At 40.5% G+C, this 13,438-nt stretch overlaps 1 protein-coding gene across 3 annotated transcripts in view; it reads left to right on the plus strand.

Moving 5' to 3' along the window:
• LOC127813044 (probable copper-transporting ATPase HMA5) overlaps positions 1–13,438 on the plus strand; it is a 43,211-nt gene that overhangs the window by 27,200 nt on the left and 2,573 nt on the right. For 2 of the 3 annotated variants that reach the window (XM_052353742.1, XM_052353744.1), the window contains exons 1-2: positions 4,988–5,503; positions 12,015–13,406. In XM_052353742.1, coding sequence (XP_052209702.1) covers positions 5,201–5,503; positions 12,015–13,406 — 1,695 coding nt within the window. In that variant the 5' untranslated portion in view covers positions 4,988–5,200. Of the gene's footprint in view, positions 1–4,987; positions 5,504–12,014; positions 13,407–13,438 lie in introns of those variants that run through there. The other variant, XM_052353743.1, reaches the window with a different exon arrangement.

Raw genomic sequence — 13,438 nt, forward strand, 5'->3', positions numbered from 1 at the left:
ATGGTAGGCTCCCCAAAGCCAAGGCTCGAAGCCGTGGTGGCAACAACCATAGCAAGGGGTTGTGCAGTAGGAACAATCGACGCTGGCGCAACTAAGGCATTCCCAACTACCTTGTCCGCTGGCATAGAGCCCGACGCCAATGCAGCTGAGGCCTTCCCAACTGCCTTATTTGCCGGAACAAAGCCCGGCGCAGCTTTGTTTTCCTCCTGCGGAGTATCTCCATCTTTTCCCTGATATCTTTCTTACGAAACACGGATGTCATTCGCCCTATAAAAAAGAATATGCAAATTGGGGAGCTACCCAAATCAAGTAGTTTGAAGAGCATAAACAGAAAACACAACCTCAACCAGAAGCCTCGAAGAAGCCAAGAGTTCGAAAAAATGGTAAGAAACCGAAGAAACCCTAGCCCCGAAGGGATCCTTATAAAGATCATTGAACAGCGCTTACGACACATTCCACGGTCAAAAACCATCCGCCACATATCTACTACCATGGAATCGCCACTTGTCACACATTTAAAGAGTTATCAGTTACCGCCTATAACACCCCACATCTCGAGCAAAATGCTTCGAATCCCAAAACCACGCGCATTACGAATCAACACACAAAGAAAATTACTTTACCATAAAGGTCAAGCTAGCTTCAGATGTCCTTAGCACCCGAATCCATCCACACAACTGTGCTTCAACTCGGCCATCTGTCTTGATCGGGTCCTAACATGTAATACCCCAAGAGCCCAGGGAAGTGTAGTATATATCGAGGATAGGTAAGAAAAGAAATAATACCAGTTGGATACCTTTTGAGCTGAATATAGGCAAAGAACTCCAGAGTTAAGTGTGCTTGAGCTGGGGAAGCTCAATGATGGGTGACCCCTTGGGAAGTTCACGTAAGCCCATCAGGGTAAGTTATTCTGGTCATTCCTATCGCTCGATGCGGGATGTTACAGGTGGTATCAGAGCCGACCCTTAGTGAAGACGATCCGATGAGGGAGGAGAGTGGCGCCGGGGCTCGAGGGCCTGTATAAGAAGTGGCTTCTGGTAGGCTTCTAAGATGGCAGCCCCTAAATGGGAGAATGTCTGGGACCAGTTGTAAGGTCGCATGACGAGAACGTCATGTGCTCAAGGGGGGGAGAATGTAATACCCCAAAAAGCCTAGGAAAGTATAGTATATATCGAGGATAAATAAGGAAGGAAATAACACCAGCCGGATACATTTTGGGCTGAATGTAGGCAAATAACTCTGGGGTTAAGCGTGCTTGAGCTGGGGAAGCTCAAGGATGGATGACCCCCTGGGAAGTTCATGTAAGCCCATCAAGGTAAGTTGTTCTGGTCCTTCCTATCGCTCGATGCAGGATGTTACATAACATCTTAACAACAAATACGGCTCTCAAAAATTGGCATATACAACAAAACTCACCCAGACTTCCCCTCCTATAGCTCGAACGCTCGCTTCTCGAGCATCCGACCTAGGGAACTGTGGACCGTCCAGGCCCAATCTCGACCCAACTCCTATAACCCAATCTCAACCTGTAAAAACCCATATTTTCATGAGGTTACCACGTAATTTAAGTTTAAATTACCAAAAAATTGATTTGATAGTAGTTATAAGTACTGAATCGACTATAGGGAGTGCCCTGGAGCCGAGATATTTAAGAAAAATGATACGAATTTGACGAGCATTTCGAGGCATGATTTATGGTATCGGAAGAAATTGGATCAGAAACGATTTTCCATACAACTAAAATGCAGCTGCGATTCAGGTTGAAAAACTGAAATGTTATAGGGGACTTCTGAGAAGTCAACGGAAGCTTGAGGGAGCTTCGATTTTTCATAAGGAACAACCCTTCAATGGTTTCAGGAAGAAACGAATGGGTTTAAGGCCAAAACGAAGATTCGGGCCGAAGTGCAGTTTTTCAAAATTGCCAGAGGGAGGTCGAAACAATGATGTCTTGGAATCTTCAGGGGTCAAATTGATGTTTTAACTTGAGGGTCTTGAAAGCAAATATGAAAAGTTCAGGGGCTAAGTGAAATGGGCTAAAATGAGAAAGCCAAAACATGGAGAGGCCAAAGTACAAATAATCAAAAGTTTGGCCAATGGTATTCGACCAGCAGCATGTCCAATCGGCAACGACCAAAATAGACAATAGGGATGGCATGAGCAATGGTTGGGGATGCCTTTTGGTAAAAGGCTTAGCCGACAACAGCCATGAAGGTGGCCGGAAAAAGGAGAAAATTGACCGAAAATTTGGTCGGACGATCACTCACTTGCAACTTGGATTCTTGGTCGGATAAGGTTGCTTAAGGGTCGATCTAGGGTAGGTAGATGCTCTTAAGGCCTTGGGTTGGTCGAGCACAAGCATTTGAAGCCTCGGATTTTCCTATAAATAAGCATTCATGGTGGCCGAAAATTGGAAGAGTGGGAGCTTCAAATCGAGGTCATTTTCGAACAAATTGGGAGACCAAAATAGAGGGCTTTTGTTGCCCATACCTTGAAGATCATTTCTGGAGATCTTAAAGCATTTTTGTTGAGTTTTGAGGGTTGTTCAAGCTTCGCTGAAGATGGGAGGCGGAAGCTTCAGCCGAGGTTTTAAACCTTCGGTTGAAGGCCTTTCAACCATCATTTGGAGCATCCAGGCATGCCATGTTGATCGACTGGAAGAGGAGAACCAGATGGTGGAGTCAGAAATATTTCCTGGTGTGCCGTCACCTGAGAAGAAGGTTGGCGCGTGGCCTTCACAAGTATAGCCACGCGTCAGTGTGTGGGGGCGCGTGCGAGCTTGAAAAAATTGGGAAAAAATCTCTAAACTTTTAGAAAAATGTGTTCTCGAGATCTGTGTAAAAAGATTGAAATTTGGCCTTCTCGATATCTCGATTTTTGCACTGACTAGCCTTATTTTGCGTGCAAACGAGGGTTTGAGATAAGTTCAATAATTTCTCTTGAATTTCATAGGTTATTATGAATTTTTGTGGAAAGAGATTTGTGAAAATAGTTTAAGAAGTATTTATTTAGATTTTTAGAAGGGAAAATGGAAGAAAATGCATAGAAAATGAGGAAATTAATGTTTGGAGATATTTAGTGATTAAGTATGATTTATAGGATTATTGTTCTCGAGATAAAGTGATTGGTGCAACTTTTGAGGGTTGACATGAAAATCGAGGTCAGGCACACAAATCGAGGCTATGTGCGTTTTTTGAGCTATTCTGAACTTCGAGCTAAAAGTAAGTGGTACCTCCCAACTAGATTTAATTTTATGAAAATGCTTGGTTTGTAGGTGGTTCGATTCCAAAATCCTATTTTTATGTAAATGATCTTATCATGTTGTCATGCATTGATGTGAATATGTCATATAGATTGCATTTACATATTTGATTTATGAAATATGCATATGAGCATGATGAGATTTACGGTCATACGCTGCATGGGTTTGAGATTAGATACTGGCGTTGTTACTTTGCCAAGGATGCACCCATACATCCCGGTTTGACAAAGGAGATTGGAAAAATGGCGAGTAATCTTAAGGTGCAGTCGACTCAAACATGAGAGTTATGATGTTATGTGCATTGCATACATACATGAGAATTAAATATTTTGTTCCCTTACTTAGATGATTCATCATCTATTTGGGCTTTGCCCCTAAAATATTCAAACGTTTCAGATGGAGATTGTAGGCAAAACGAGGATGAATGAGGCATAAAATGACACTTAACAAAATGCATGATGAGTTGTATGATGAGCTGAATGTATATTATGTAGCTCATGTATTTAAGTTCTGCTATTTTAAATTTTGAACGTTTTGAGAAATAATGATGTATAACCCTATGGTTAATGATGATGTAAGAACTGATTTATGATTAATGTTAAGATGTTAGGTTCAATTCTAGCTTCCGCATTTAATGTTTTTGATGATTCTCTTTCGAGATAAATGTATGGAGATTTTGGGATAGATATGAGGAATGATATGATTTAGCAATAGTTTTTAAATAAAAAAATTTTATTATTGCAGAATTGTTCCAAGTAATAGTGCACTCAAAAAACGGGGCATTACACAACCCAACTCCCACGGCCCAATCTCGGCCTGGCCCTGGCCTTACTCCAGCCTGCAACAACATCATTGCAGCCTCTATTTTGGGTATTTACACGCCTGTTTAAATCTCATCCTCCTTAATGGCGTATCTCATCCATATTAATAAGGGTCTCATCGACACAACGCTACCACCTGGGAACCTCCACCGGCGCTGGATACTCAGTCCCATTACCTGCAAACATGCACGACGCATGGATGCAAAAGGACCCCTCCTCCTTCTATATGAACCCGCTCTCTTCAGAGCCAAAGTATGTTCTTCTCTCTGACTCATTAATATTCTACTACTTCACCGATATTCTACCACTTCCTACTCCTTTACTCACAGGAGTGTCAGAGTATTTGCAGGTTCCAACTACTCCAATCAGACCAATCACCTGGGCCCATCCCTCATCGTTGTAGGTTCACCTCCGACCGTCCCTTTTGTCAAGAAGGAACAAGCATCATCATGTTTACAAGACTCATGAACTATAGGACAAAGTCCAAAATGCCCTTACATTGAGTGGGTATTACTTCGTACTCTTACTTGTATTTTAAAACCAACATTAGAATATTTTAAATAATAATATTTTAAAATATCTATATAATTAAGGATATTCAATTGGTCTGGACCTGACCAAACTCATCCTAGATTGAATCGGACCAAAATTGGAATTTGTAAAAAAAAATATTTAGATTGAAAATCGAACGAGTAAAACATTATTATTATTATTATTATTATTTAATTACCTTGAAATGAGTTGTCCATGAAGGGCAAATAAGGAAGCCAATCAGGTGACCCGGATAGAGACTGCCCCGGACCCAAACTCCGTTTTTTTTAAAAACCCGCGGGAATACGCAACCCCCGGGCCCCACCAACCACCAACTCCGGCGTCGGTTCCAAGCCAATCTCAAAACCGAACCTCAGAAAGTTGTTCGTCACACTACTGGTTTCGCTCCACCGTGTTCGTGGCCATGGCCCCGATCGTCACGGAAACTTTACGCGGCCCCAGCTGATCGCAAATCGAACTGTATTTATAAAGATTTTGGCAATCGGCGGAAGGAAAGAGAATCGATCGATTCGGCTAAGATATACGCGGCGAGAGAGAGAGAGAGAGAGAGCTGAAGCAGAGGCGATTCATGTACGCGAAGTTTCTGTCTCTCGCGTGTATAGGCCCGAAAGGGAGCGGAGGTGGCGGATTAGGGCGGCCACACTATCCGACGATGCCGAAGTATCCGAACGGCCGTGAAGTGGCGTCGGACGAGGAGAAGAACATTGAAGGAGCGGAGGCCAGGGCCTTGTTCGACGTCACCGGAATGAGTTGCTCGGCTTGTGCCGCCTCCATCGAGAAGGCTATCAAGCGCCTTCCCGGAATCAAGGAGGCCGTCGTCGATTTCCTCAACAACCGTGCACTAGTCACGTTTTATCCTCTCTTCGTGAATGTAAGTTCGTCCTGATAAATATATGCCTCTCTCTTCCGTAATGAAAACTTGATGAGATATTTGTCTTGGTTGTTTCTGTAATTATTATTGTTACAAACAAAACAGAGATAGCAAATTTCCTTACACAGTCAAAATCAAGCACTGCTGAAAAAGTTTTAATGGTCGAGAGTATAAACACAACATAGCAGATATTAAAAACATAATCAAAACAAGAGAAACACGATTTATAGTGGTTTACCCCAAATAGGGGCTACGTCCACTTGAGCTCCGGTGAGAAGATGTCGCTCCACTATATAAATCAATTCGATTATAATCATACACAAAATCAAAACAGATCAACCTTGGTTCTCTAAACAAACCGCTCAAAACCACTTTGAAAAAAGGTTAGGAACTTACCTTGAACAAACCAGAGAATACATATGAATAGAGAATAAGACAAAGACTGTACAAAGAATTTACACACAGAGAGAGTAAAAACCCTAAATGAAAGACTCTCGGCCAACCCCCCCTCTATTTTCTTTCATCTTCCCCCGATCACTTCATCAATCTCGAGGAGGGCAATAAATAAGGCAACTAAACGACTGCGATGGCAAGGGATAAAGGCAACAGCAACGACTCAGATGAAATTGTGCAAGGGGTGATCTGCTGTAGGCTACACGACAAAAGGCAAAAAGGCAAAGGGCTTGGGCTTGAGCCAACGATGGCTGCCAAAATGGCCCTCTAGTGGGCGCCCAAAAGGCAGCCCACGGTTGCCAAGTGGCCCCCCAACCTTTGGACCTCATTTGATACTTCATAAAAATAACAAACTCCACCTTGAAGCATCAAATGACTAAGAAATCAGATATGACATATAAGTGCAGCATGCTACAATTCTTACCTTCATTGCTCTAGATGACTGAAGAATTAGCCATCATCGATATGCAACAAATTCAAGCAATGCTTGAACTTGATTGCAGTCAATACCTTAGTGCCCATGTCAACAGGATTGTTGGCTGTAGAAACTTTCTGGATACCCACAGTTCCATTGGCTGTCATTTCCCTTACATAATGATATTTCACATCCACATGTTTGGTTCGATCATGATACACAAGATTTTTGGACAAGTGGATGGCACTTTGGCTATTCAAGAAAACCACCACTTTGCTTTGAAGCAAGTGAATTTCCTTGAGAATACCTTGAAGCCATATGACTTCCTTGAAGGCATCAGTTATAACCACGTACTCTGCCTTAGTAGAGGACAGGGCAACAAGTGGCTGCAGCTGAGACTTCCAACTGATACAATTTCCACCCAAGGTAAAATAAAAGGCAGTGGTGGATTTTTTGGAATCTCTATCTCCTGTAAAATCAGAGTCAACATACCCAACAAGATCAAGAGTATCAAACATTTTCTTAAAATTTAAACCAATACATACTGTACCATTTATGTACCTAAGCAAATGTCTTAAAGCATCCCAATGAAGTTTCCTAGGGTTTGACATGTGACGACTGAGTAAAGAAATTGAATATGCAAGGTCGGGCCTGGTACTTATCATTGAATACATAATTGTTCCAATTACATTTGCATAAGGGACATTTTCCATTTCTATAATTTCAGAATTGGATGTGGGACACTGTGATTTAGATAAAATAAAATGTCCAGCCAAAGGAACTATGACAGTTTTACAATTTTGCATTCCAAATTTATGAACAGCTTTTACCAGATAATCATGCTGATGTATTTTGAGGCTATTATTGCTTCTATTTCTCTCAATTTTCATTCCTAATATTTTCTTAGCAGGGCCTAAGTCTTTCATATCAAATGTTGCATTTAACATTGATTTTAGCTCTTTAATCTTTGACTTAGACTTGCTAATTAGTATGATATCATCTACATACAACAATAGATAAACAGGAATATCAGAGAGCATAAAGTAAAAGCAATTATCATATTGACTTCTAACAAAACCAGCCCCTAGAACAAAATTATCAAATTTTTTATACCATTGTCTTGGGGCCTGTTTTAAGCCATACAAAGATTTTTTCAACAAACAGACATGATCAGATTTATCTGAAACAACATAACCAGTGGGCTAAACCATGTAAATGTGTTCATCAAGGTCTCCATGCAAAAATGCAGTTTTAACATCTAACTGTTCAAGTTCTAAATCAAATTGAACTACAACTGCAAGCATCATGCAGATTGTCTTAAATTTAACCACAAGAGAAAAAATTTATATATAGTCTATTCCTTCCCTTTGTGTAAACCCCTTAGCTACTAATCTTGCCTTATATCTAATAGGGTCATTAGAAGACATACTTTCTTTTAGTTTGAACAGCCACTTACACTGGATCAACTTCTGATTTGCTAGACGAGGGACAAGAATCCAAGTTCTGTTGGCCATCAGGGAGGCCATTTCTTCGTCCATGGCTTGCTACCATTTTTTACTTTCCTTAGAGCTGACAGCCTCCTCATAAGAGGAAGACTCATTGTCCCTCATTTCAACACCTGCCACCAAGGCACAATATACTAAGTCTGAAAAAGCATACCTAGCAGGTGGTCTTACAATCCTCCTGCTTCTATCTCGGGCAAGTTGGTAATCACCAAGGTCATGTTGAGGGGAGTCATGATGCTCCACCTCAATCTCAGTTTCACCATTTTGTTCCTCATGATCAGAGGTCTGGTCTAAATTTGATATGGGTGAGCGATCACCTTCTGGTTGGGGTTCTGGTATAACTGGAGGACCAGGTGGGTTATCATTTATAGCTGGGTGCTACACCTCAATTTGGGTTCCTCCTAAGCTGATAAAATTATCTGTGTTACTATGTTGGTTTGTTTCTTCTGTGATAGATAGTTTGTAAGGGAATACAGCTTCATTAAATATAATATCACGGCTAATAATAATTTTAACACCCTTAGACTGTCTTTCCCATAGTCTATATCCCTTAGTTCCTTCCTGATACCCAACAAAAACACACTTTGTGGATCTAGGTTCCAGCTTACCTTCAGATTGGTGAGCATAGGCTTCACAGCCAAAAGTTCTTAGGTATTTTAAGTTTAATTTTCTTCCAGTCCACTTTTCTTCAGGGCATTTAAAATTGAGGGCAGTAGAAGAACTTCGATTTACTAGGTGTGAAGCTGTAGCTAATGCCTCTCCCCAGAAGGATTTAGGCAAACTAGAAGTGAACAAAGGGCACCTCACTTTTTCAAGGAGGGTTCAGTTCATTCTTTTAGCTACCCCATTTTGTTGGGATGTGTTCCTAACAGTTTTATGCCTAAGTATACCCTGGGAGTTGTAATATTCATCAAACTCTTTGTTACAGAATTCTAACCTATTATCTGTTCTAAGAGTTTTGATTTTCCTGTCAACTTGGTTTTCTATTAAGATCTTCCATGTTTTGAATTTCTCTAATGTTTGATCTTTTGTTTTTAACAGAAATACCCACACCTTCCTAGTAAAGTCATCTATAATGGAGAGAAAATAGTTGTTATCGCCATGGGTGGGAACCTGGGAAGGTCCCCACAGATCTGCATGTAAGTACTCAAGGCATGCCTTCGCCAGGTGAGTTCCCTTATGGAAACTCATCCTGTATTGCTTGCCTAGCACACATGGTTCACAAAAATCGAGGGACTCAGCAGACACTGAACCAAGGTATCCTTGGTTTGACAGTGCTTGCAAACCTTTTAGGCTCATGTGACCAAGTCTCAAGTGCCATAGTTCTGTCTTATCAGTGTTAACATAGCATGCAGAGTTTGATTTAACAGAGGAGTGAAAACAACCATTTAAAACATATAAACCATTTTTCTTTGAACCAGTTAGAATTAAATCTTCTCCTTTAAAAACATTCATAGAACCATTTTCAGCTTTGTAAGAAAATCCTAACTCATCAAGAGTACCGAAAGAAATCAAATTTCTTTTAAGACCAGGTACATATCTTACATCAGTGAGTGTTCTTATTTTGTTGTCATGCAACTTAAGAGTAATATCACCTATACCTTGAACACTACATGAATGGTTGTTACCCATATAAACTATTCCACTTTCCCTATACCTCTTAATAACAAAGTAAGTCTAGTAAATTCATCGATGTTTTCATCCATAGACTTAGAGGTATTCATCTTAAAGTTAAACAACATACCTTTTAGATAAACCAAATTAGGAGCAGACATTACAGAATACAAAGATTCTAATCTATTCTAGAGATCAAGGGGTAGAGATATACCGTCAACCTTACGGATTACAGAATCACCGAGATGGAGGAATATCAAATTGAAAGCCTCTTCTCTAATTTCATCCGTTCGAGCTAGCTGCTCAGGTGACCATTTGTGGTCATCTGGCTCGAGTGCTATAAGCACTTTGTGATGAGAGAGAAAAACCTTTATCTTCTTTTTCCAACTTCCGAAATCCCCCTTTCCATCGAATGTACCGATTTCAAATCGAGTTGATGTCATTTTCGTGTTGCACGAAAAATGCCCAAAAAATAAACCCTAGATTACTGACTGAGACTTGTACAGCAAACACCCGCTGACAAACTCTCCTCAGAAAAACCCTAGGACTTAAAACAACACCTTCACAAAGAAAGGAAACCCTAGATTTCAGAAAAAGGATTAGACACAATTTTGACTTAAAAAAACTTAGGATACGCAAACCGGAAGCTCTGATACCACTATTACAGACAAAACAGAGATAGCAAGTCTCCTTACACAGTCAAAATCAAACACTGCTGAAACAACTCTAATGGCCAAGAGTATAAACACAACACAACAGATATTAAAAACATAACTGAAACAAGAGGCACACGATTTATAGTGGTTCACCCCAAATAGGGGCTATGTCCACTTGAGCTCCGGTGAGAAGAGCTCGCTCCACTATATAAATCAATCCGATTACAACCATACACAAAATCAAAACAGACCAACCCTGGTTCTCTAAACAAACCGCTCAAAACCACTTTGAAAAAAGGTTAGGAGCTTACCTTGAATGAACCAGAGAACACATATGAACAGAGAAGAAGACAAAGACTGTACAGAGAATTTACAAAGAGAGAGAGAGAGTAAAAACCCTAAATGAAAGACTCTCGGCCAACCCCCCGTCTCTTTTCTTTCATCTTCCCCCATCACTTCATCAATCTCGAGGCGGGCGATAAATAAGACAATTGGACGGCTACGATGGCAAGGGATAAAGGCAACAACAACGGCTCAGATGAAATCGTGCAAGGGGTGATCTGCTGCAGGCTACGCGACAAAAGGAAAAGGGCTTGGGCTTGGGCCAACGGTGGTTGCCAAGTGGCCCCCCAACCTTTGGGCCTCATTTTATTCTTCATAAAAATAACAATTATTGATCACTGTGAAGTAGATAAGTTTGAACCGCTGGATTTCCTGCTCTTCGGAAATGGAGATTTGGACGTAGATCTGTTGAGAGCCCAAACCATGTTAATTTTTTACTCTGTGATCTTTCTCTTGATTTGTTGTGATGTGTTTGATCCGGCCCTAGCACACTCATCGTTGACCATTTCGCTTCAACTATAGGTATTTCTAGCTATTACTTTAGATTTCTAGTTAAATCAAATACTAAAACGATGCTTGGAATTGGAACTAGCATTACATCCATGGCGATTATGGAAATATAGACAATGCATCCCATTACATGAAGAAATTGTTTTCTAGCAGTGGCAGAACTACATGTTAGCCAGGGTGTGCAATTTGCCCCCATCAACTTTTAAAATTGTCCTAAATTACTCTTGATGCTGTGCATAAGTTACTATGCCCTCTAACACTTGCCCCTTCTAAAATAAAAAATATGGGGGGCAATTAAGTAATGTTAATTTAGTATACAGACTTAGGCTTCTGCCCCCCTAACCCAAGATCCTGACTCCACCACTGTTTTTTGAGTGAACTGAACTTGAAAGAATATGCCTCTAATTCTACACTCTGTAGCTGAGTTATATTGTTGTAGATCAGACATCGTCAACTCTGCCTATGTCTTGTTATGTTTGAGATGAGCAATTGTAGCACTTTGAAGTGCCCTTCCACCAGATTACTAAGGATATAATCTTTTATTAAGGGTACTGTTAGTAATGATTTACTCCTTGTAGTTATGTAAAACACATCTATAAGTGCCTATGGTTAGTAATGATTTACTCCTTGTAGTTATGTAAAACACATCTATAAGTGCCTATGGTTAGTAATGATTTACTCCTCGTAGTTATGTAAAACACATCTATAAGTGCCTATGGTTAGTAATGATTTACTCCTTGTAGTTACATAAAGCTAGAACATATCTTGTCAATAGCATGTTGTCAAGGGACATCTCTTCTCAGATATAATTCAATTAAAAATTTTAGTTGGAACTAATTGCACTCTCCCAAAAAGCATGCCATTAAGTTCAATTTGTTGTAACTCGTGAACAGTTTTGAATTTCCTTGGATGGTGTTTTATTTGACGTCTATACAGTGCTAAATTTATGCACCTCATCGACTAGTGTTAGTCCATAATCTCATTGGATCAGATGTAAGCATTTGTTCTTGTGCCAGGAGGAAAGCATTAGAGAGACAATTGAAGATGCTGGCTTTCAGGCTACATTGGTTGAAGATGAGATGAATGAGAAGTCCATCCGTGCATGTCGAATTCAGATAAAGGGTATGACTTGTACTTCTTGTTCTTCTACTGTTGAATCTGCTTTTCAAGCAGTACCTGGTGTACAAAAAGCACAAGTTGCTTTGGCAACTGAAGAAGCAGAAGTTCATTATGATCCAAAGATCATCAGCTACAGTAAGATAATGGAAGCCATAGAAGACACTGGTTTTGAAGCCATATTGATTAGTACTGGAGAAGATAGGAGCAAAATACACTTAAAAATTGAAGGCATACGGACTGACAATTCCATGAGAATGGTTGAGAATTCTCTGCGAGCACTTCCAGGCGTTCAAGATATAGATATTGATTATGAGCTCAGGAAATTTTCTGTTTCTTATAAATCAGATTTGACAGGACCTAGGACTTTTATCCATATTGTCGAGTGCACTGGATCTGGGCAATTCAAAGCAATGATATTCCCTGAAGGAGGAGGAAGAGAAGCTCATAGACAGGAGAAAATTAAGCGGTACTATAAGTCATTTCTGTGGAGCTTGGTGTTTACACTACCAGTGTTCTTAACCTCTATGGTCTTTATGTATATCCCTAGACTCAAGCATGGCTTGGATACCAAAGTTGTGAATATGCTTAGTGTGGGAGAGGTTTTAAGGTGGGTATTGTCTACCGCTGTTCAGTTCATTATTGGCCGGCAATTCTATATAGGCTCGTACAAGGCATTGCGTCGTGGTTACGCCAACATGGATGTATTGATAGCATTGGGAACAAATGCTGCCTACTTCTATTCAGTGTACTCAGTGTTCAAAGCAGCAACTTCTCCAAATTTCAAGGCCACAGATTTCTTCGAGACTAGTTCGATGCTCATTTCATTTATTCTGTTAGGGAAGTATTTGGAGGTTCTGGCCAAAGGAAAGACATCTGAAGCCATCGCAAAGCTCATGGACCTGGCTCCTGACACAGCAAAACTGTTAACCCTTGACAGTGAAGGAAATGTAATGCGTGAGGAAGAAGTTGACAATCGTTTGATACAAAAGAACGATGTGATTAAAATTATTCCTGGTGCAAAAATAGCTTCCGATGGTCTTGTCATTTGGGGACAAAGCTATGTAAATGAAAGCATGATTACAGGAGAAGCCCGGCCAGTGGCAAAGAGAAAGGGTGACGCAGTGATTGGAGGGACCGTTAATGAGAATGGTGTGCTACATATTAAGGCAACTCGGGTTGGTTCAGAGAGTGCTCTTTCCAAAATTGTTCGACTCGTTGAATCTGCACAGATGGCTAAAGCTCCGGTGCAGAAATTTGCTGATCGTATTTCAAAATTTTTTGTGCCCCTTGTAAATATATGAACCTTCCCTTTTTTCGTTCC

The sequence above is a fragment of the Diospyros lotus genome, chromosome 11, assembly GCF_014633365.1.
Source record: "Diospyros lotus cultivar Yz01 chromosome 11, ASM1463336v1, whole genome shotgun sequence".
In the NCBI taxonomy this organism is placed as follows: Eukaryota; Viridiplantae; Streptophyta; class Magnoliopsida; order Ericales; family Ebenaceae; genus Diospyros; species Diospyros lotus.